General features: G+C 48.7%; 1 protein-coding gene across 6 annotated transcripts in view; it reads right to left on the bottom strand.

Annotated features, from left to right (window-relative positions):
• Nucleotides 1-25054, bottom strand: part of NFYC (nuclear transcription factor Y subunit gamma) — a 40619-nt gene that overhangs the window by 5645 nt on the left and 9920 nt on the right. For 3 of the 6 annotated variants that reach the window (XM_035345360.1, XM_035345362.1, XM_035345364.1), the window contains exons 1-6: nucleotides 12795-12949; nucleotides 9416-9487; nucleotides 7782-7895; nucleotides 5477-5572; nucleotides 1362-1535; nucleotides 261-419 (exon numbers count right to left, since the gene is read on the bottom strand). In XM_035345360.1, the coding sequence (XP_035201251.1) occupies nucleotides 261-419; nucleotides 1362-1535; nucleotides 5477-5572; nucleotides 7782-7895; nucleotides 9416-9487; nucleotides 12795-12899 (720 nt within the window). In that variant the 5' untranslated portion in view covers nucleotides 12900-12949. Of the gene's footprint in view, nucleotides 1-260; nucleotides 420-1361; nucleotides 1536-5476; nucleotides 5573-7781; nucleotides 7896-9415; nucleotides 9488-12794; nucleotides 13065-25054 lie in introns of those variants that run through there. The other 3 variants (XM_035345361.1, XM_035345365.1, XM_035345363.1) reach the window with 3 other exon arrangements.

The raw sequence follows: 25054 nt of genomic DNA, 5'->3' as shown, positions 1-25054 counted from the left end.
ATTGCTTCCTAATAATAAGTATTTCGCACAGGGCAAAGTGGTGGTGGTGGGCACTGACTCTGCACTAGATGGGTTGGATTTATTTCCCCCTTCACGTCACACCTGGTTAATTTTCCTCCCCTAGTGCAGGAAACACACCACTCAATCCAAACTTCCTCTTACAGTTAAAAAAAAAGCATCCAAGTACAGTCCATGCCAGAACACCAGCAGACGGTTTGTTTACAAGACCGCTACACGTTTCCAGTGGGAAGAAGCCTTACCGGGATCTGCTGGATCTCTCCTGTGTTGGTGATGATCTGCTGCATGACTTGCATGGTCTGCCCGGTCCCGCTCTGCGCCTGCTGGGTCTGTCCTTGCGGCTGGGCCTGCACGATCTGCACCTGCTGGCCTTCTCCCACCTGCATCGTCACAGGGGTGGTCTGCGTTCAGAACAGCGGGTAAGGGCCAAGCAAGGACCGAACACAGGCGAACCAGCCACACGATGCTGAAAGCGACAGGCAGACTGCTTCCGAGACCCACTGTTATTTCCTGATGCTTAAACCGCCTTGATGAGAAACCAGGAGCTACGTAATCCTCGTTATTAAGGTCTCTGAACACCTGGCCTGCTCCTGCACACTCATCTTTACGGCACTGCTGTGAAGCAGGAACCTTATTACAGATAGGTAACTGTGCCTAAGAGAGGCACAGAGACATGCCAAATATATTCAAGAAAATGCATGCCAGTAAGGGCTCAAACTGAGACTTCAGAGCTCTGAAGACAGCAGTGGCCTGGTAACTGGAACGTGCTTCCTACAAAAGCAAAAGGTGCCAGACCAGCCTCACCAACACACCACAACTATTTGCCAGATAAAGGAAAATGAGGCCCCGTTTCTCTATCAGTATCAACACTGTGCCTCTTAAAGCATCTGTTCATTTTTTTTTTTTTTCAAATAAATTTATTCCTAACCTCAGTATGCTATTAATAAAGGTAAGGAGTGGAGAAAAAAAACACGCACAGTAAGAGTCACATGATTGTCAGTGTACAAACACAGCCTCAAACTTATTACAGCTTCACTTGCACGGGGAAAAGAGAATTCATCCTATGGCTGCCGCTGCCTGCTCTTGAATAACGATGCACTGTACCCCCTATAATAAAACACAACCTTACATTACAGCAAATGCTTATTTCTACTCTGTTTAGTGGATCAGTGCGATTCAGTGTTTCAGCCATCATATTGTGTTGCAAAGGAAAACACATTTCTGTTTTGTTATTGACTGTTCTGGGCAGTGAGAAATGGAGACTGCAAAGCATGACACGCAGAGTCGAAGGTTTCAGTGGCTCCACTGAGCTGCAAAGCCCCTGACCTCCGCTCAGCACTCACCTGCCCTTGCTGCGGCTGGGCGATGATGATCTGCCCGGGCTGGATGGTGGTCGTGGACGTCGTGGTCTGCTGTCCTTGCTGCTGCCCCTGAACTTGCACTGCAGCAGGCTGCTGGGCGAGCGTGAAATAATACTGTACGGGCTCGGCTGGGGTCACAGCCTGACGCACCTCCTCCTGCAGCACAGGGAAAACGTAGGTGAATGGGGAGGGAACAGATCCACAGAAATTGCCCAGCCTGTCTCCCATGGGCATACTCCATGATCAGTATGATCAATACCTCACCCGTGACAGTTTAACTCAAGTAACCCTGAGACGACAAATCCAAACAGGCTTTCCTGATTTATTCAGCTATATGGAAATCAAAACCATTTCCAATATCTTACGTATAATAATGTAGTCACCAATTTCATTATGAGAAGCGAATGTATAAAATTACCATAGCTGAAAACCACACAGCTCCTCATCAGTGAATTCCATCACCGCCTGTTATCTCAGCACAGAATGAATTGCAAATGCACCAGGAAGACTTAGAGAGCCTCAGCTGTCAGCAAAACCCTCTTCTTAGCCCACACATCCAACACAAATCTTAATCTAGCTCTGATGTTAAGCCCCTCGGAATAGTAGTCACGCACTTGATGTATACTGTAGTGCCTTTATTTATTTATTTAAATCCAGCTTTTCCAGATCTGTAACAGCTTCATCTTGCACCATGGCTTGGCAGCCTGATTTTGCTGGTAGCAGGAACATCTCAATAGCGTGAAGAAAAAGCCTCTGCTCTAGCTCACTGTCTGAAGCACAGGCTGCAATACTGATGTTTTGCTTTATCTAAGGATGTCTTTGGGAGAGGAAAAACCCCTTGTGATTAACAATATCTTAGACAAGGAATTTTAGGCAAGATTTTGAGAGATTACGTTAAGTGGCAAGCAGTTAACGCTGAAGACTCCAAACTCTCAGGCTCCCCAGAGGAGCAGCCAGCTCTTGCACCTTGCAGAGGATGCAGCTCACCACTTGCAGAGGATGCAGATGTTCACTCCATGGCAGAAGGCGTAAACAATCCTCTCCCAGCCACCTCGAGTTCACAGCTGAGAGTGTAGGATGTTTACACGTGCTACAACATGGTAGGTTCCAGGCTGCACCAATCTCTTCCACTCCCCTGCATTGCTCGCGGCTTACCTTCAGCATACCCAACTGGATGGAAAAAGAGGAACTTGTGTTAAAACAGAATTGGTGTGTGCTGTCTAGATGGATGCCAGGCTTGAGTAAGAGAGCCTTTTCCCCTAGATGCTAGTCTCTTGGAGGGACAGCAGCTAAACAAAGGACTTAGCAAGGGGAGATTTCTCAACAGCCTACCAGAAGATTACGCCCCAAAGGTTAAGCTGTTCACAGTTGGCTGTAATCAAGGAGCGACTTCGGAGCGGGGCTCTCAGAGCAAACATCAGCACTGCCCCACAGCACCGCCAGCCACCGCAATCAAACACGTACAGGACTTCCTACACGCAGTACTTCACTGATCAATTCCCCCTCGCTTCATCAAATCCTCTAGGGAAGGGATTAACAACAAATTTAAAATATATATTCAACAGGACACGTCTCCAGCTCATCATAAACCCGCACGCCCAGGAGAGCCGTCGCTGTTCCTGTGAAGCCCAGGCCTTAGACACGCTACTTCTAGAGCACTCCAGTCCTCAGTTCCTAACTGAAACCTCAATTAATGCCCTAGGTATCTATTCGAGGTTAAAGTTGCCTTTGCTAGACACCAAAATGACTCGAAATCCCAACCTGCTCGCAGGAGGTTATATCGCATCGCTTGCCATCCTTTATTTTCAAGCCATAGCTTTAGTTACCAGAGCAACATAACAGTCACGGCTTCATTCCCAGCTCTTCCACGTAACCAACGCTAACTTGTCAAACAGTCTTTTCCGTGGTAGAGATAAAATACAGATTGCACCCCCAGCCAAAAAGCGCAGGCTGTCAGCCTACAGGCAGCTACTTTTCAACACTGTTGAATCAGAGGAATATTTTCCACTGTAAAGCCCTAACCTGTGCTGGTATCAGGCAGCTATTTCTCCAAACTTCTCTCGCCACTAGAAGTATTTCTAGTGATTCAGCAGTGTTCAGAAAGAGTGAATGTTTCAGTGGGAGAGAGATCTCCAAGGCCTGATGCTGTGCAGTCCTACAGACACAGTTCTGGTGTGACGCATCACGACAAGTGAACCTAGCAACTTATATGCATCCAACACATGCTACTAAAATACTTCATGCATTAATTTGGTTATAAATCGTGAGGGGTTTCTTCTTGCTGTAAATCACAAGGCTCGAGCAAGGGAAAATATGGGCAATGTTCTCCCTCCCCAACACCAAGTACACAAAATATATATATATATATATAGTACTACAGTGTAGAATAACTGAATGAGGCACTAGAAGAACTGAATTTGCAATGCCAGAACTCACCTGCCTCACCTCAGATTGCAACCTGAACCAAACTGAAATGGGGGTTCCCTTTCCGCCCAGTGACACAACACTGAGAGCAGCTGTACCAGCTGCTGCTGCTTTGTCTTTTCATTTAGCATGGAACTAACGACCTTTGGACAAGTCATCTCTGCTCTACTACTGCAGGGATAAAGCAGGGAACTCGTGCAGAGCAGGAGCTGTGCCATGCTCCCATAGGGGATGTTCACCGCGTGTATGGACTACAGAACTCCCAGCACACCGCTAATGAAGCCTTGGGATACTGATAAATGTAACCACAGCTGCTTACAGCAGTGGGACAGACACTCCTGCATATATCGTGACGTGGGAAGGCATTTTCTTCACTTACTAGGAAGTCACAATGCTTCTGGAAATCAGAACGCTAGGCTAACTCAACCCAGGATGTCACCAAAAAAGATGAAGTGTGGATTTCCTCCCTTTGGTGGTCACGGCAGTAGAACCACGACGACGTCAAGACAAAAAGTAAAACAACCACCTCCAGAATGCAGACCTACAATGAGGCCGCTGTCTCTGCGCTCAGAGTAGGTATCTTCTTGCATGCTATCCTGATTTACATTGGAATCTTTTCTTTGACATCTCTTGTATTCCAAGTAAAACACTTGCCAGAAAGCTGTTTTTACAGTATTCCAGCCTCTCCAGTAGCAGTCCTAAGAAAAGATATTTTAAGGATCATTTTGCACATTTCAAAGACTAAGGCACTGCAAACCTCCAAAAGTACCAGAAAACCAGCTGAGGAAAGCACATACATCGTTATAGCCACTGCAATCTACTGTTCAGAGAAGAAACTGCTGCAGTCAAGCCCTGGGCAAGGCTTCCAGGAGCTGCTGAGCAAGGTGCAGCCTTGCCCAAACTCTTCCCTAGAGGTGCACCGGCAGCAGCAAGCCCAGCCATTTTCTCAAGTAATGTGTAGCAAAGAGAGACCAACAGTCACCGGGCTGGTGAACTTAGAGCAGCAAAAAGAACAAGATTTTAAGCGAAGGAGATGAGTTAGTCTGCCAGAGAACTGGGTCTGTTTCTTTGTGCATTTGAAGCGGCAAGACAGCTTCACCCCCACCTCGCTGCAATTTCGTCACCGTCTCAAACACAAGGGAAACAAGCGCTGTGCGAAGCACGAGCCTGTTAACTTTCAAAGGACATCTTGTGCTCAGATGACCGCAGCAGCCTGCCGCTGTAAACATCCGACTGAAAGCTCCTTCTAACACCTTACAGCTTCCAGTCAAGGATGTTTACAGTAGCAATGACTGCCCCAAAGGGTGCATAGCAGTAGCACCTCCTGCAAAGATGCCTGTTTCTTCCTTTTACAACACTCAAAGGATGCAGACTCAGCACACTTTTAAAACTTATTTTTTTTAAATGCTGGCAACATCTGTTTTCAGAGCTATTTAGTAATGTTTTCGTTACTTAATTAAATTCCCAAGTTAAATTTCTGTAAATCTCCACACAAGCTATCAAAAAAAAAAAGAACCTGAAAACTGCTGTGAAGAAACCTGTGAAAAAAGAGAGGCACAAACTTCATGTTTAAATCTGAGATTCTGGACTTCTTTATTAAGACTCTATCAATTAGAGAGTGAAATCACACTGAGGAAAGGACGGACAACAGGGCAACCACTCTTCTGTCTCACCTGCCGCTTTGGAGGCTTCAGTTCATCTCTTGGAACGATATCGATAAGAAAGTCAAATTGATCAAACTTCGTAATTGCCATGGCAATGTCATTCCTCTAGAACAACAAAAAGAAAACCATTCTTCAGCTTTAGAAGTCGTTTTTGTCACTGAATAAATAAAGTTAAAGCTTTTTAATCAGAGGTGGTTATCAAACTTTGGCTTTTACAGTTATCTACTCACCCACCAGGCCTAAACAGATTCTTCACAACAGCACTGATGTAATTCACTACAGAGGGTTCATGACAACAGTCATAAACCTTTTAGCACATTTAAAAAGGGGAATTGTTAAAAACAAAGAATTTTAAAAGTCAAACAAAAACCCACTCCAAAGATCTGCACAAAAAGCTTTGCAAGAAGATGAAGATGACTGTTAGAAACTGCAATACTAAAACACATGTAGAATACACGTTGGGGAGAGGAAGAAAAAAAAGAATCACAGGATCACAGGATCTTCTTATTCAGGGCAGGGGAATCCCAAGAGATGTTGAGAGAACAAGCTTCAGCATGTGGAAGGGCAAAATAGTTAAAAGAAAGCAGGAAGATTAAAACATATTTAGCAAACTGGCCAAACATGCATCAGAAAAAGGATGTGCAAGAGCCAATGAGCTTCTAAGAAAAACTGGCAAGGCAAATATCTTCTCAAAACTGCTATATACAATGCATATATAAACCTTTTCCTTTATATCTCAACCAAAAAAAGAAAACCAAACATTAGCATCAGGTCAAAACATTAAAAAACCTGAACAAAGAGTCAGCCAGCAATAAGTCATCACTTAAATGTATTTGCTTAAGATCTGAAGAAAAAAAAGGTACTGTCATCTTAAAATTCTTGCAAGCCACCTTAAAAAGTAGAGCTGATTCAAGAAGCTATTAAAAGCCTCATTTTCATTAGCTGAAGATAAATTTATAAAGCATGTATATGAACATGAGTTGAGACAAAGATGCCTACGCTGCCTAATGAGTGGGTAAAATTTAAAAGACTATCAATCCTCACATTTCAGGCTAGCTGACATTTCTAAACCTTATACTGTCTTGGCATTTAAGTGTCAAACAACGATCACGTAGAAAGCACAAGAGAGACGTTTCTTTTGTTCTGCAGGCAGCATACATTAGAAAAGTATCTTCACCAGGAAGAAAACTTTTATTGAGCAGATGTCTCTCATATTTCATTCTCCGTGCTGAGGATTGGGTTCAATCCAATTTCCTTCGGAATAGACTCCCATAACTCAGACCTCTCCACTCGAAATTTTTTCCCAAATACTTGATAAGAGAGCCTGCATTCCTCCAGCTGCACTGTCCATGCGGAGAGCAGCTGTTCCAGGATGGCAGCTGCTGTGGAAGGCAAAGCGCTCAGAAAGAAAACCTGGGTCAATTAAAGGTTTTATACATTAGGATCAGGATTGAAGCACAATTCTGAAATAACAACTTGAAAGCTGTTAACAGGACGTGCCTGAGTTAACGCTTGCCACTTAGGAAGCATCATGTTATTGGTATGTGGACCAAATACATCCTTCCCACAGTAACTGCATTAAAGCCTGGATTAAGGAAGTTGCATTAGCCTGATTTAGTGAAGATTGAGTGGTTAGACACCCACTCAACAGTACAGCTTTGCACTGAAGTCAGGCTTGTCTGCTTGCCGCTATGGCAATCTCTGCACCAGGGTGTGGGAGATGTGGCGTGGCCCTAAACGTCTGTCTCTCACCTCAGATCTGAGGGCCTGGACTGATGGTTATATTACAGGGTCAGGTAGATCTGATCGGCTTGTAAGACAAAGCAAATGTCAAAATTTTGCATAAAAGACCCTGAAGAGCTCTTGAACCACACAGTTTACTCTTGAACCACTAAGAATTGACTCCCAGTCCAAAGGGACCAGTAATCTGTTGTAGAGGTGGGTATTTTCATTTTCATCTCTACACATTTATCAACCCAGACTAGCATCCACAAGCTTACATTAAGAGAATCACTACCGAAGACCACATCAGCCAGAAGTTCACCAGTTACAGATACCCTGAGTAATTAGAGCAGGCCACAATTAGCACACAGCTGCAGCTTTGTGTGTTTTCATTGTTGTCTGTTTGTTTTTAAGACCAAGTTAAGCAAGAAGCATTTCAGTTACACGGGACACTGTGCTTTGTACCCAGGTTTGTAGTGATAAACACAGGTACTAAAGATACTGTCTACAAAACATACCTCGTATTATGGAAACAAAAAGTTGGAAACAGCGTACGAAGCAGATGAAGGCTAGGTAGGAGCAACTCTGTTACCTGCAGAGTCCTGCGTTTGTTGTCCTCTGTGTGTATCCACGCTCGCAAAGTCAATTCTGTTATGAAGATCTGAGCTGCCTTGGCGAACAACACAGGAGCTTCAGCGCTAATCATCTGTAATTAAATGTACAGATTTTTTTTGAGGTTACCATCAATATTCTAATGCAGCAGAGTGGTAGTCAGGGTAACTTTATAACGTTACTCAAATCTGAACGGTTGCATTGTTTAACAGTGGAGCTTGGGGAATTTCCGTAACAGAAGATCTATGGGTCTGACACTCCAAATAATTACCAGCCTTGAGTTAAACACGCTGTGAGGAGTACTGATCGTATACAGGCTGTCTTCCAAGCCTGTTTCATACGTGACTAGTTAGACGTTAGCTCTGTATCGTGCTGGATTATGGTAGGCCAGCAACGTGCAGTTACAAATGGCATCAGTGCGTACTCAGCTATGGGTAACAACCAAGATCCTCTCCTGGCACGTGTGTACGATTCTGAATGAGGGCAGAAGCTGAACAGGACAGGCTGAGGGCTCGCTACAAAACCTGGCCCTTACTTTATAGCAGTAACATCAATATAAGTTGAAATGAACGGAGAAATTGCAAAGGAGGTTTGGAGGCATAAGCGCCTCACCAAATTACCAAAATTCCTTTGCCTTAAGAAGTATCGAGCTCAAGTTCAGCAGTTTCATTATTAGCTGGTTTGGCATTAGCGATGACTTCCTCGTACAGGCTTCTTCTTGTTAAATAATGCTTGAAGCCAGAGATTTATTTCCCCTTAAATCTCATCTTTCCCTTCATTATCAAAAAACAACACTCATTTGGTTAAGGCAGTAACGTGGGACCTCAGCGGCTTGGGTTCATTCTGGTTACAGGCCGAATGAATAGCTCCCTTGTACAGGAGGACAACACACACCTTTTTCCTGAATCTCATTTAAACGTTAAAGGTTGTCCTACGAGAAGGATGGTGTCACATTGAGAAAAACAGTAAGAAAGTGCAAACCGTTCTCTCCTCTCTTAGGAGAGACACTTCTGACAGTTCTCCAGTTTAGAAAACAGGACGGGAGCGGTGCAAGCACCAACACCCCTGAGGTGATTCCCTTCTCTTTTCCTTTTATGCTGCTAAGTTTTCATCAGTCAACTCACGTGTTATCTTCATCAGTCACACGTCAAGGGTTCAGCCCAAATACTGGTAGCAAACCCATGTTATCTACCTAAATTATTATTTTTCCATAGAACTTTACACAGCGTATCACATGTTTACGTGGTATCACTTCACATTAAACACCCTACAGCTTTGTGGAAGAGTTGAGAAAAATAAGGAGGAAATACAAGAAAAAACAGTTAAGCACTAGAGAAAAAAACAAAACAGAAAATGCCCAGAATGATGCAGTAAATTGCTACTTAACAGAAGAAAGCACAATTGCAGAAGTCTTAAGCAAAGATCCCAAATGACTCCGCTTTCCTAGTTCAGTTTAATTACACTAGGCCAGCTGATAGTGCATCCCAGGCAATTGTTCTATAATGTGCTTTAAAAATAACTATACACAATAAGAAGTAATGAATTGCAAGGAATTATAGCTACAACATCCACCAAAAGGGTCATAAACACCTAAGAAAAAAGCCATGATTGTACCTTCACATCTTCATCTAGTTTCATTATCTTCTTAATACGAGCCAGGGGCAGTTCTTGAACTCTGAAGTCTTTCTGCGGAGAGATTCAGATTTGAGAGACTCTTTAGCGATACTTAACTGAAAACAAAGGAAAGAAATGTTAAAATAGATCTGAATTGTCCAAAACTAAACTGGCTAAAACTAGACAAAAATAACTTATTTTCTTTGAGGGATGGCAGCTTCTCTGCAGATCCAAGTATTCTCATCTGTATTTCTGTGTTATACTGGTGCAGTTGTACTTCAGTCTTCTGTCAGACACTTGCATTTACAATTTCACCTCAAAGTTGAAGTCATTCTGCAGAACAGAATGTTTCTGATGTTATAACTAGAGGCAGAAATGTGTATTTGAAGCAACTAATTCAATTAGGTGTCTTAGGACCCAGAAAGCAATGGAATTTGCAAAAAGTCGCTTGAGAAAATGAGGGCAAACAAGAGCTCTGTGGGGCCACAGGATGGGCCTTTGCTTCACTTGCACATCACTGCTGCCCAGTACGGGTCCTGGTGTCAAAAACCTCCGCAAGAACCTTGTTCAAAAATCTCTTCCGTTCCCGTTTTCAGATGGATTTCTTGCAATTCTCCAGCAAAAAGAACCGCTGACTCAAAATGGTGTAATGATGGTTTCAGAGACGGAGAGAGAGAAGGCTGTCACTGTAATCAATCATCCTGCTCCGCTCAGCTGCCAGCATGTACTCGGCGTGTGCAGCAACAGAGATGCCACCGAGCACGGAAGGAGGCACCAACACCTCCCTCCCAGGGTGAGGGAAGGTGCTGAGCTTCACCACAGGCCGTGGTCTCCCCTCTCTGAAGATACAGAAGAATAAAAAAAAGCAGCGTTGTTAACAGGAGCCCCTTAAAAGAGGGATAACGGCCGAGGCTACGTACCATTGCGTCAGGAATGCAGAATCCCTGCCCACAAAGGGCTGCTCAAAAACATCTTCCCTTCTCTACAAAAATGTCAAAAGAAATAAAAGGAAACTCATTTCTCCAGGGAAGAAAGCACTGCAAGACATGTTAGTGAAACAAAAGAGGGAAAAAAATGCTGAAAATGCTGGTTTCTATTGAAACAAAATATGGAAGCTGTACATGGCCCAGCCAGCACTCCAGCAGGGGGTATTTTATTTAATTCATATATTAAAATTTACATTATTTTAGGGCTGTGCATATATATATATAAATAAAAAAGTCGGTGCCCTTGCTCTGGAAAGAAGTGTGAACGTGGTGCTGCTGGCACCAGCAGGGCCCGGCTGGTGTTTTGGAAGGACCTGGGGCAATGGGAGAAGAGCAGCCAGGGCCGGGCCCGGTGCTCAAACACACAGCGTGCTGAGGGTGGCACTTCCAACCAGTAACCGCCACATAAACAACTTCAGGGGTTGCTAGGGCATGAAAAAATATCCCAAAGGTTTTCTGGAGTTTATTTTTTTTAAGCTCATTCCCTTTTAAAGAGCCCCGTGAGGTTTGGGCAAGCCTCAAAGAAAGATGAAGACAAAATTCCTAATTTGTAAGCCTCTTAATGGTGTGAAGCATTTCACTTCCACAAGCAGCAGAGCTGCAAGCAGACACTTGCACTTACAAGTGCATTGCACAAGGTACGATGCTATTAAAATCGTTCGAGAAAAGAGACAGCGAGAGAAATTACAGAAACTTAAAGCTCCTTTATTCCTTTAAGGCTGACGGGCAAACGTCACGTAAATCAAAATTAATACGCAAGTGCCATGGTGAAGGGAAGCATGACCACTACTGGCTACTGCCCAGCACAACAAACTTCAGGCACCAATTCTTCATCTTTTCTTTTTTCCAAATTAGGTCTCAATGTTTTCACAGGCCACTTCTAACTCACTGTGGAGCTGAAATGCTGGTTTCAGCCCAGTCCCGTCTCCTATTTCTCCAAGACCAGGCTACAGTCCCTTTTGTCCTGCGGGACAGAGAACAGGGACCGCAGCTATGTTCTTATGTAGCTGTTCCCTGTTTTCCTCCCATGAATTCCAGCTAGTGGTGGCACATGGCAAGTGCACAGAACCAGAGAACTGTGAAAAGCAGGCGAGCAGAGCGGGCTTTTCCACCAAAGAGCTGCTCGGACCTCTACTACGCAGTACAAGCAGACAAGCTCCAAGGGTACTTACGTCCACAAACATGGGAGCACTTTTAATAAGATGCACAAAAAAAAAATCAGGGTTTGATTACACGGCTGTTCTCCCTCTTCCTCGCCATCTCCCCTTCAGTGTCCTCAGCTAGTTTTCAGAGGCTTACTACCTTGCGATGCAATAAATAGATTCATGCAGCAGTTAAAAATTAAGCTGCCCATACTTGATAAGCTGCAGAATAAACCCCTTTCATGTGGAGATGAAGACAAACTACAGCTCTCGAACACAAGAATTCACTGCAGTGAAGGAGGAAAGTAATTAATTCTGGTTATGCATACAAAATTCTACATCTGTTTCTTTAATCAACTATCCGCACGCAGGCTGAAAAAAGCAGCTTATCTTCAAACTCCTTGACTGGGGTTTTCACTTTGAACAGCCCATCTTCCACTGGAGTTCTTTTGTTTCCAGTCACATTAAGAGCACGGCAGCGTGCTTTCAGGACCACTGTATCACAGTAATCTATCAATCTCTCCTGAAAAGTCAGTTTTATTATATGCCCTTGATCTCAGGCACATCTCTTTTGGGGATGGAAAAAAGAAATAGAAGCTACTTAGCCCAATTCTTATTCCCAGCCTATACGTGATTTTTTTAATCAAATGCCTTTAAATTAATCAAGCATGTGATGATGATGCGCTTGGCATTCAGGGGAGTTTCAAGACTTCAGGCTTGTCAAAGGAGACTTTACGGAAAGAGGGCACAACAGTTACAGAAGTCTAAACCCAAAAATTCATTCACAAAATTGTAACTGTGTGCCAATAGCCAGATGTTTGAATTCATAACGGGGTGGGGAGGATTAAGAGCTGTATTTTGGTAAGGATATCCTTACATGGAAGTAATGCTTGTCACAGATTTTATAGTGCTGAGTTTGAACAGCAGTAAAACAGCCTGCCTACAGCGTGAGGCATGGCCTCAAATCCCTCCATCTCCTCATGGATGATCGGCTGATATCCCCTTATACCTGCCCAGACGGAGCTGAACGTGTGAGGATTGCATCTCACCACACTGCATCAGCTACATCCCGTGCCTGGCTCAGGTTCTGACGGTTGTAGCAAAGTCAAAAACCCGGCTGGACGATGATCAGCTCTTAGGGCCACCTCGCAGTGTGTAAACAGCCAACCCCGCTGGATGCCCCAAGCAGCAGGAACGTGTCCAAACCGCGGCTTATCCTTCAGAAACAGCCCAACTGGAGGAGACACTTACCACCGTGAGGTTGCGGATCTCCTCCATCACTCGTGGCCAGAAGGACTGGAGGCTTTGCTGGGCATCGCTGTTGCCAGCTGTACCGAAGCCGCCATCTGTGGACATGCTGGGAACTGGGAGAAAAAGGGGAAAGCGTTAGCACTGAGGGAGGGATGCGGGAGTCAAAGGCATGCAGATTCCCTCCGCATCCCAGGAATACAGGAGGGGGCCAGCCTGGCTAATTGCCAGGAAAATCGGCAAAGTAAGACATGCCAGTGCAGGTCCCACTAACAATGTAAAAGACACTCACAGCCTCTGCAAGTGTTTTTCTTTAATTTTATTTATTTTTCCAAAGATTAAAAAGGAACATATAAAAAAAGAAAAGGAACCGAAAGCAGAAATAGTCTCCTGATAGGAATAGTCTCCTGATTTCTTCTTCGAGCTCTGCCTCTTCACAAGGAGTTACAGACCACGACCATGCCCAGTCACAGCTCACACTCCGGTGCTCACCTGCCCTACGATCATTTATTCTGGAGTTTGCTGCAGCCAACAACAGCGCGGGACACGGCACCAAACCGCCCTCAAGGTGAAGCCAGAACGTCACTGTCAGCCCGATATTACTTCTACAAACTGTAATTACAGAGTTTCTTCTGTGCCTGTTTGAAAGGTGTCTGTTTTGGTGGATTTGCACTGTTTTTAGCACGCCGGCAGGCTCCAGCAAGATTCCCGAGTGGCCGCGCAGCGGGCAGACGTGCCCAACACACAGTTATACCCAGGACGGGCCGAGGAGCAGAGCCCCACGGGACAGGGCTGGCACCTCCCATGCACATTGTGGTGAATGCCAGAGGAGTGGCCGCGTGCTTCTCTAGCGAGCAGAAGCGAGGAGCCCGTGGGTTCCTGGCGTTAAATGCTCCGGGGCCACCCAGAGCAGCTCTGAAGCCCCCCGAACGGCACAGCACGCCGCGCACAAACGAGACGTCTCTGCACAGCCTGCAGCAGCCGGAAGGAGAGCGGCGACGTTTTTTCTGTAAGGATCACAAAGACACAGTTGTGCACCACCACGCAAGGGCAAAAGCTACAAGTCCAAAGAGAAGGCGATGCACCAAGTCCCATCAGCAGATCAGAGAGACAAACCTTGGACAATTAATTAATTAATTAGTGCAGCACCTTCCGCAGCCAACATTCTCCAAAGCAGAGTCTATGAACAGTGGCATTTTTCTTTAATTAACCCGGGAAGGATGACAAGGAGGAGCACAGATCGGATTTTCAGTCTCAAAGCAAGAGTTCAAGACAGGAAGGGCGGCAGGCAAGGCTCCCGTGGAAATCAGAGGCTGACAAGCTTCTCGATGACTCTTTGACAATTATTTGCATGACAATGCTCCCCGCCCACAAACTCCGATAGTTCAAGTATTTGTAAGAAAATACAGAGAGATAAATACTCTACTGAAAATTTAAAATTGGCACTTGATTCCCCCCCTTGATCTGCAGTGTCAAATACAGACAAAGAATAGTTGAGGCAGATAAATAAAAGCTATTGCTGTAGATCTGCTCTGTACTGGCAATATTTCAACACTAACACTAGTCAGGGGCTTTTCTGCCACTGGAGATGCGATTCATGCCGATGACAAGCCAAATCACTTTTCAAGGCTTTATTCAGAAATACAAACGACTCGCGTTCAACCCACTTAAATGCTGTGCCGGAATACAATGCTCCACAAAACCCTCAGAAGCAACAGGTTAAAGAAAAGGAACAAAAGCTAACGGAGCAGAGGGGAAGAGAACACCAGCATCACCGCAGCTGTACCCCCCCCACCTGCAAAGGGGAATTACATACGCGGATTAAATACGTGCCTCTGTCGTATTCAGCCAAACTTATGAAGCGGAGCTAGAAATGCTTTCCTCCAGTAACCTGTAATTCAGAAATCCTCTTGATTAATCCAAAAAATTGCTGTCTTCGAAGCAGATCCAGGACTTTCAGAAGGCAAAGCGACCAGCCCGATGCCTGACCAAGGGACGGCTGCTGCCTCGGGGGACTGCTGAATGTAATTATTAGGAAATTGAGTAAGAGTAGCACCAAGAATCAGCAGTAGGTTGGTTTTTGGAAAGACTTATAGAAAAAATAACTACAGATACCAAAATGAAAGCCTGAACATGTTAAAACTACTCAAAACATTACTCCAGAAACAAGCCTCCAGTAGGACACAGACATACATAAGTGACTTTGAGGATGCCTGCAAGCAGCAGAGGAAGACAAAAAAACGAAATACCCAAGATTTCATGCAAACCTACAGCCTTGGCTCTGCAGAACCAACTTTTGTAACGAAACCATTCGTGTACAGTTGGGAAAATTCCTTCACCCAGGGGGAAACTGCTCGTGGTGCTGACTGAGGCGCAGGAAAACAAGCAAACCCTTAGGCCCAGGCGCCGGAAAACGCACGTAGGGCAACAAATAAGGGTGTGAGAATAGGAGAGACTGGGACACAGCCTCTGTGACAGCGCACGCCCCATCTGCACAGCCTGGAACGTGCCCCATGAAGGCAAACATTTTGTTTCCAGACTCAGGGAAGAAGCAGCTGAAGGCCGAAACGCTGAGGCCTGGCCCCAAAGCGCCTGGAGGTGCTTACAGAGCCCGTCAGCCAGCACATCTCAGCGCTACGCCAGCAGCGCTCGGCAATTCGAGCTCTGCTGCTCACCGGAGCACAACACCTTCCACAGACATTGAACTTACAAAATCCCGGGGCAGCTGACAAATGCTTCAGAAGCTCACTTCGCAGGAGCACAAAGCAACCATGGAGACACTGCCGGTGTCTGCGGCTGTTTTCTTTTACACGAGATCCTCGTTGGGCTTTCTGTGGGGCCGTGGGGAGGGGGAAGCACTCAGTGGAGCTGTCTCACCCAGGATCCGCACGCTCGAGCAAGAAGCGTGTATTGAAAACCCCACAGCACGACCACAAATACAGCCCAGAGCTCTGACCTTGCAGTTCCACCTGCAGCGAGTACCTGGAGGTGTTCAGCCAAAAAACCAGCGGCTGGGAAGAGCCCAGCAGAGGCAGCAGGGCAGGAGCCGACAGCCGCTGAATGTCCCTGGGCGAGCTGGGGAAGGGGAGCGGAGAAGAGCACGGCCCCGCTCCTGACCTGCCTCCTTTCAAGTCAGTCCCCAACTGAAATCAGCCGAGCCAAATCTGCTGGGCAGGGAGCAGAGCGGAATGAAATTCATTCAAACGCCTGAAACGCAAACTGCGAGCGCCAGAGGGGAGCGCTGGAAAGCCTCGAGGCTGGCAGGGAAGGAGGCACCAACTCCAGAACACCACCAAGAACCGCAGGCCTGTGGTGGTAGCAGAGATGTCGGGTTCTTTGCATAGCAGTCCTGTTCCCAGGACCAGCTTTATGGGAAAGAGCCCGCCTCACACAGTGGCAGGGGCACGTTCCAGCCAAAGCTCCCCCCAAAATGGCTAAATCTGAAGGCAGAGGCTGAAAAGCAACGAGATGGAAATTCGGACAAACGCTTTGCTTCAACATCCTTCAATTACAGCTACAAATAAGAATAAAACACAAATATTTCTGAAGAAAAAAAAGCCCCCCCGCGAGATTTTACCACCATTCAAATATAGAATTACCACCTCCACAGAGTGCTTAGAACCGCCGCCGCCTCCCCGAAAAACCACACTCCTCTTTAAGATGCACTTGGGTTTACATCATCTGCTAGCGCACAGAATTCACAAAAACGGCTATATTAAGACGTGGCGGTACAGAAAAGGAAAAAGAAGCAGTTCGTTTCTTTTCTTTTTTAAATACACCACCTTTAATAGCAAAGAGTAAAAAAGCAACGTCACAGCGCCCAGCAAAAACCAAGCCCGGCGGTTTGAGGAATTAAACGTAGATCCATGGAGCTGAAAAGCGGTTATCTAGAGCAAACACTTAGTCCAGCACTCCGTGGTACTTTCGGCCCGATGCGCCCTCAGAACCGTAGCGTTCTGTTTTGGGAGCCTGTCCCTTGATTACAAAGTAAAATGTGCAGAGCCACACTTGCATATCTGAAGAATGAGCTCTGTGCAGCAGCAGGAGCCAGACACCTGAGCCTGCCAGGATCAGGAGGAACAATCTAGCAAGCAAGAACTAGCTTCACGAGAAGAATATACACAGTTTTACATGAATTTAGCAGCGCGTTCCTTTAAACGCAAAGGAAGAGCCTTCGATGGGTGACAAAGCCACAGAGCTCTGTGGATACCGCTCTCATTATCGCGGTTTCAGCGATCTGCAGCCCTGTCTTCAGGGAGCGGTGGAATGTAAAATGTAAAATATAAATGGGGTTTGAGATGGACTAGGACAACCACCTCCGGTGTCAGCGACAACCGCAGCAGGTGAAGCTGTGCTGAGGCTGTCTCTGTGCGGCAGGGCGCACGACGTCGAGCCCCTCGCAAACGCGTTTTAAAACAAACCTTCGAGAAGTCAGGCCAGTGGTCTACAATTGCTCCCACAGATACTACGTCTTGATTCACTGTACTGTTTTTTCTCTGCTTCAGGACCCACCCAAGGCCATGCAGGTATTTTCGAATTCACAGCTGAGCCTCCTTTTATGAAACAAGACCAAATTTATTGCACTTACAACTCCAAGCCGCGTGTTCCCCAGACAAAGGCCCGGGAGCTCAAGTACACCGCACAGCTGGAAATACAAAGGTGCCAGAGCAACAACAAAGTCACTTTACCTGCTTTGGGGGGCGTAAGAATATTGTTTGAGATCACTGGTCTCTTCTTCTTCCTTAATATCCAGGCCTTGCCTGTGCAGTTACGTGAAATGGTTTTAACTAATGATGTAGTTGGGAAATTTGAGTCTCGGTGACTGTCGAGTTGGCACCGCAGGCATGCGGGTATTTCTTCCAAACCAACACCACGGACGCTGCTGTATCGATTTCTTCGCCTCCGGCCCATCACAGATCTAGCTTTGGTTAGGAAAGCAGCGAGGGCTGTGCCGACACACCACGGGAACACACCGGGCTTCTGAGACAGTGGCAGGAGCAGCGTGTATTCGAGGTGTCCACGGGGAACTCTGCCGAGGATGGGCACCCAACAGCCACTCCTGCTCGGCAGGGAGCTCCCCAGCTCTGAAACCCAGCACTGCGGACCCCAGATCTACCAAATTTGGTCCTACCAAATCCTGCTGAAGAGCCACGGGCTGCCTCCAGTGGCAAGAGCTGAGCAGACCAAGCCCGAAGCCTTGCTACAGAGGTGTAAAAGACAAGGAGCTGCAGCACAGCACGAAGGGAAGATTGCTGCTGAGACTGGCGTCTGGCCCAGCTGAGGCAAAAGGAAAGGCCCAAGCCCAGTGTGCCAGGGCCAGGGGTTAGGACAGGCGAGCTTCTGGGTCTCGATGTTTTGAACAACTCCATGAGAAAAACCAGTGGTTGTGCACCCTGGGAATTAGCCTCGGAGACAGCCAGGCTGGCGTGCGCTGCCACCTCTCCCACGTGCCAAGTGCCTTCCGAAAGGAGGAATCCTTTCAGCGTGCGCGTCCGGCCGAGCCGCACTTCCAGTTCCGATACGTCAACGAGGCAGCAGAGAAAAGGCCTTGCCTAGAAAACGCTGCCCGAACGAGGGCATGGGGGGGACGCAGGGGAAACCACGTTCAGAGAGCTATACGTAGCGGGGTTTGGAAACCAGACCAGCTGCCAACAAAAGCCGATATTCTGCACCGTAATACAAAGGAGGCAGAAGCCCGCCAGGTAAGGAACCAAGACGTGCACTGCTTCTGCTGTGGTGCAGGCACAGAACACCGTAGACGCCGATACGTTTAAGGCCGAGTGATCAACATACAGCAGTGCCAGCACAATTTCACCCCTCGTGGCATACGCGCTGCAGGTTGCTCATAGCTCAGACTACCTGAGGAAAGAAACTTCACCATACGCTGAACGTATTTGATGAATACTTAGGAAGGGAGAAATAAAGCGCTGTCAGCAGAAGGCAGCAGCGCGTTCCCTCCTGAGCCAGCACTGGGATCTGCCAGGGTGCACGGGCAATGGGATCAGGGCTTCTTCCCCTAAAACCACTCCCCTCATTTATTCCAGCAGGCCCGAGCAGTCTCTGACCTTAGGATCAATCTCCTTTGGATCCCGCTAACCATCTCACATTTCTTTTTTGTTTGGTTTTGCCTCCTGTGGCCTTACGATGTATTTACAAACCAAGCATACATTAACCGGCTGAAGTAGTCAGATCCAAGCAACTTGTTAAATCACTGGATTTTATTTTTCTGGGGTAAGCCTGGGGCAACACCCATCATAGCAAGCACCTGGGATTGTCCTAGAACTGCCTTCCCAACAAACACCACCTCACTTGAAGCCACCTTTGGAGAAAGGTTTTTACAAAGCACCTTGCTATCAACTCTCACGCTACAGGCACACATTTATTTAGCTGCTTTCACCACACACGAAGCCCTCAGGCCACAATCCTTGAATTCCAGTCATACGTGAAGTGGTCCGGCTCCACCTCACCACTACGAGGTGGAAAACACTCAGATGATAACAGAAAACTGACTGTGCCATTATGCGTACACCGCAAATACCTCAGCACGTCACGGCAGCGGTGATGGCGCTGTTATTACAGTGTAAGAACATCATTATGCACAGGTCACAAATTAGGAAAAGTTAATGCTAAAATATGGGCCAAGATTTACCCCGGAGATGTGGGAACTCTCCGGGAGCTAAAGACGGAGCTAAATATCCAAGGCAGCCTTTCAGGTACTGGGAGAAGGTGACACTCACAAGATCCCCACTCCGGATGAAAGCACAAACTTCCAACTTTCTCAAAGCACATCCAAGAGGCTTTCTGCAAAACCAACACAATTCAAAATCCAGCGCGCCATCACCAGAAGCTTCTGCAGCTCCTCGGTTTTGTTTGTAGCCTCTCCCTGCGGCATCACACGCACAGCCCCTACACGCAGCTGGCACCGCAACCCGCTGAGCCCGGCTGACGGCAGGATCGTTCCAGGGCGCGGACAAGGTGCACATCGGTAGATTTCTCTGGTGGTCAGGAGAGTTAAATCCCAGACTGATTACCTGCGGAGGGTACCGAGTGCTTCTTGCTTAAGGTTTTTAAAAGAAGGTTGCACAAACAAGTCAGGAAGGGCTCACGTCGAGTTGATCCTGCCTTGGGGCAGAAGCATAAACGGGATGACCTCTTCGGGTGTCTTCCAGCCCTTTCTTCTCGGAGCACTTAGCTGCATATATTTTATCTTCAAAGCACCGTTTGAACATTAACTCCCCAGTGCCTCCAACACGTTACTTCTGGTCTCATTCCTCCGAGGCACAGCATTTGATTTAAGCCCAAACAAGCTGCGAAGCCGAGGAGAGGGGCCTGGATCGCCACCTCCAACAGCACAGCTCCTTAAAACCGCCATGCTGGGTCGGCAGCCAGCGGGGCCAAACCTGCTTTGGGCCAGCCACTGCTCACCTGCCACCACCAGCAGCACCACTGGGCTTTGGGGCTTTGGCTGCTGCTGCCCCCGCACCAATCCTGCTCCTCTCTGTGGAGGCAGCGGGTGCGAGGAACCAACCTGAATGCATTTATGCAAAGCAGAAACTGCCCCGATAACCCCTCTGATACCGAGTTCGATATGGAATTACAGCCCGGATCTTGCAGAGCGCTCCATGAAACCACAGCCAAGCCCAAACCTCCCGCTGGACGTGGCGCTGGCTGTGCAGGCTTGGCAGGAACGAGAACCGCTGCTGCAAACGGCTCTGGGGACACGGGACGAGGGAATATCCTACAGCACCCAGAGAAAACGTGGCGAGCTCCGTCCCTTCGTGCAGGCGGCAGCATGACCTAGCAGGTAAAGGGAATTGCTCCTGCAGACAACGGGATGCAGCAGTCTCAGGCAGGCCATTGTCAGTCGGCTTCAGGCCTTCAGGAGAATAAAACTCCCAGGAATTGTACCCACTTGAATAAAAACGTGAGGTTTCTATTTGCGGTGCGCTCAGTACCGAGCAGCACTGCTCAAAGCCCCCTGTCCGGTGGCAGTCCTCATTAAATCGTGCAAAGACTGAAGACACACACAGACTATTTTTAATTCTGGGCAGGGTTCTGTGCCTGCACATAAATACACCCGAGGCTCGTACGAGAAAGCCACGAGAAGGATGGCATGGCACAGAAACCACGCTACATTTGTGAGCTGGCCTCCCCGCGGCGCTGCACCGAGCCAAAAATCGGGGCTGCAAATATTAAACCACCACAAAAAAAAACCAACGCGGGACTAGTTTTCTTTTAAAAGTTAAAGCAAACAAAATAATCTGAATTGCTGTTTGCACTGGTTATTTTCCTTTCCTTTCTTCTCTGACTGAAAGAGCACAAGGGTCACGCTTGCTGTTTGGTATTTCAACAGTTAAACATTATTAAATAGTTGCTTTCGCCGTGCAATTTTGGCAGGCAGGCGCACAGAGCAAGAAGCAAAGGAAGAAAATTCCCAGACAAATAATAACAAGTGTCTACGATGAACCCTGCTGGCTCTTCAGCTCCTAAATTAAACATCCAGCAGAAATGGAAAAGCTCTTTTAAGTAAAGAGCGTTCAAGTTAGGCGAGTCTGCTTCACACAACAGCACAGTTGGCACGCACCAGAACAAGGCTGCAGCTTGGGTACGTCGCTTCAGAGCCCCAGACCTCAAGGAAGCTGGAACACAGCTGTATTGCTGCTTCGGACGTTGAGAAGAGCTTACAAGCCACGCACCTCACGATGCATCTCCCGCTCCTGGAACACGCACATTTAATTTGCTCCCCTTTACCCCGAGCCTTAACGGGGATGGCAGGGAAAACGTGACACCAAGCTCACCTTACCAAGTTCTGCACCGCCTCAGCGTTCAAGAGCTGTGTCTGCACTTTCCCAGAGCACGCCGGGGAGAAACGTGGAGCAGCTCCTTGCTCTCAGCATGTCTCCAGAGCCGTACTTCACAGGGATGACACTTCACGCGGCAGCACCAGCAGGTACTCACCAAACACGTGCACCCGGACGTGTACGACGCGAACGCACGCGGTGCATTAACAACCCAAAGCTGAAGTCAGACAAAAATATTTCCAGAACCATAGGCACTATTCTGGCATCCGCAGCATTAAAGTGAAAGGCTTCACGTTCAGAAAGCCCTCGAAATCTTTTGTAGCCCCGTGCCTGCTTTCGGCTTCTGGGGCACCTGCTCGGAGTCCACCAGCAGCCGGGCACCCCTTAAAGCGATCGCCTCGGCCCCAAAGGCTCCCCAAAGCTGCTCTTCAGCCGCATCTTGGGTACTATTGGCGGGGCCTCACCTGGTGTTTGGGTGGATTTGCCCCTATTTTAGGCGACAGAAGTTCTGATCACATCACACACACGTTTCCTCCACTGCTTTGTAGCACAAGGAGAACGCCTGGTTAGTATGGATGGAACAGACCCAGCCTGGGAATTTGCTGTTAAGCCGCAGTCCTGGAATATTCTGAGTGATTTATAAATAATTCTGCATGAAATTACGAGCTTCTATGCAGCAAGTCCTAAGAGTGCCCTCGGATTTTCTCATCCCCTCACAGCTTAAGAGGCAGAAAAAGCTGAACCGGGGGCTCGCTACGAACCTCGCGCTCGGCCAGGCGCTGGATCAGAGGGCGGTCATCCGACGCTGCGCCCGCACGCAGAGGCTGCAGCACGCCCAGGGCGAGGTTATGCTTCAAGCTGAGCGCGGCCCTAAGCACTGCTGCACGATTCCGTGCTCTCCTGCTGCATTGCAAGCCTCAGCCACCGCCACGCTGCTGGAGAGGGAAGAGGGCAAGGCGGAAAGCGCGATTAAAACCACAGCGCGGCAGCTCCAGCAGCGGATACTACCTACAAAACGTGAACGACAAACCTGAGTTATTCACAGAGGCCTGGGAGGGCTCTACAGCAGGGCGAGAGGCTGCACCAGCTGTAACCGGGCGCGTCTTTGGAGAACCTCGTTAGTCCTGGTAGAAAACAAAGTGAACGAATGGCTTTCAGGGGCTGCAGGGTCATTAGGACGCTCAGCGTTCCTATTTCCCTCGTTACTTAATTTTATGAGTCCAATTATCAGAAGGCATCTGGCAGAATTAAAAATAATTGTCGGTGTAGACACAAACGTGAGCCTTCTGCCACCCGAGATCAGAAAATCTTCCTTCAGTGAAGCACAGCCGACACTGCCCGGCGTGCAGACGGGACGGGTAGGCAGGCCTCGTTTTCCAACGATCCCGTGCTATAAACATGCAAATTTTGGGGTCACCTTCAGCGAACGAAGGAGACAACTGAAAGTGACCCACTTCCATCCACCAGGAAGTGACCAAACACGACGGCAAGTCGGAGGCAGCGGAAGAAAATCCCCCAAGTGAGATCTCAGCACACTGATTTTTTTTTTTTTTTGAGACAAAAAAGCACAACACACAACAAGAAACTTCCTGGAGCTCCTGCGGAGCTTTGGCAGCGATCCTGAAGGTTGATCCTGCAGCCGGTGCCCCTTGTAAAGGTCGCTACCATTTCTTGACGCTCGGAGGCACACGGCAAACCGTCTTCTTTACCAAAGCGGTACGGGAAGAGTTGAAGCGGACAGCCATCCAAATTTACTTCACTTAGGACAGCGGCAGCCTGATGTGCCCTGGAATTAGGAAACCGCTTCATGCGCCCCCACTCCTGGAACGCAGATGTCACAGAAACACAAGGCCCCGGTCCGATTAAAAGCCAAAGCAAGAAGAACTCTGCTCTGGCTGAAAGGTGGCCTCCTGCGGGCACCACCTCCCTCCCACCCCGCACACCCCCGGCCCCGAGCTTCTCGCCCACCGCCAGGAACTGAGGGCTCCTCCTCCAAACCTTTGCTGCTTGCAGCTGCGCCAGCATAAAAATCAGGCACAGAGAAGTCCCTCGGAAAAAAACTGACAGCCTGGCTCCTGAGCCTGCACTGACAAGACACCAACTCCGCTGAGCAGAGCGGGGTGCGGGGACCTTCCTCCCCCTTACGGGGCTACGAGAAGGGCAGCGACGCCTGGAGTTTGTTACCAAATCCCTTTCCAAGTTTCTTGGCTTTCCCGCTGCTGCTCACCTGTGAAGACCAAGCAGCACCTTTCCTTGCAGCTCTGTTGCCTTTTGCAAGCTCCAGCAGTGACATACGCCTAATACTGGCCGTAAGGAAGACTTCTGCAGGATTTCCTATTTGCATCAAGGCAGCCACACGTTCCCTCGCCTTCTGCTCCCCCTCAGAGGCACGCAGCGGCCGAACGCACACCAATTTCAAGGAAAAACACCTTAAAACGTCTCCTTTCCGCTTGAAGGTGCTAAGGACGAGCTCCATCCCTGCAGCACACCCCGCAGCCCTGCCCGACGGCCTGCTGCAGAACTCACCGCTGCCGGGGCGTCCTGGAGAAACCACCGCTGGCAGCACTTACGGTAACGGGTTTCACTCTGCCCCTTCTCGGATCCGAAACCAGCACCACACACCGAAAGCCACAGAGCCCTGCCTGTGACAAGGTGACGTTACCCGCCCATACCCGCCGGTCTGAACTCGGACTGAGACGGCCGAAACAAGCCCTGAAGGCTGCCACGGCTCCGGGAGCGCCCAGGTTGAGGCCGGCCCCAAGGGGCAGCCCCCTGCTCGCAGCGGGTGTCGCCGTGCTGGGTGGGCTCAGCGCCCGCGCTCGCTTCCCTACCGACCCTACAGAAAGGTGCTGAGCGATGCCAGCACCTCCAGCTCTCAAAGCAGCGATTTTAAGGCCAACCAGCAGCAATCTGGGGCCAAGAGCAGGGCTGCGAGTACCTGAGGCACATCGTGGGGTTCGTTCGGTGCGCCAAGGACGCCCGGCACCACCCGGCACCCCCATCCACGACCAGGGCAGGAGGAATCCCTGCCCCGTGCCCCCGCTCCTGGCAGCAAACGGCCCTGATTCCGGCCTGCGGGCGATCCCCGTGCCCCCGGTGCCCCGGGCCGTGGGGCCCAGCCCCGTTTCCCACCTCTTCTTTTTTTTATTTATTCCCGTCCAAAGTGCCGCCGACAAACTTTGTCCTTCCCGCGGAGCCGTGCCGCCGTGCCGCCCGCCTCAAGGTCACCGGTGCTGCCGAGGGGCGGCCTGCCGCTGCCCCCTCCCGCTGCGGGGGCCCGGCCCGGCCCGCGGGGCCCCGGGGGGGAGCTCGGGGGCTGCCGCTGAAGCCTCGGTTGCCGCCGGCCGGGCCCCGGGAGCCGCTCGCCGGCCCCACCGGGCTGCGGCACTCGGTGACCTTCACCGGGGAGCCGCACGGCGGGCTGCGGCCGCTCGCTGCGGGCCCTACCGGGGGGCCGCGGCC

Source organism: Oxyura jamaicensis, chromosome 23 (genome assembly GCF_011077185.1).
Source record: "Oxyura jamaicensis isolate SHBP4307 breed ruddy duck chromosome 23, BPBGC_Ojam_1.0, whole genome shotgun sequence".
NCBI lineage: Eukaryota > Metazoa > Chordata > Aves > Anseriformes > Anatidae > Oxyura > Oxyura jamaicensis.
This window is presented reverse-complemented; position numbering and strand designations above follow the sequence as displayed.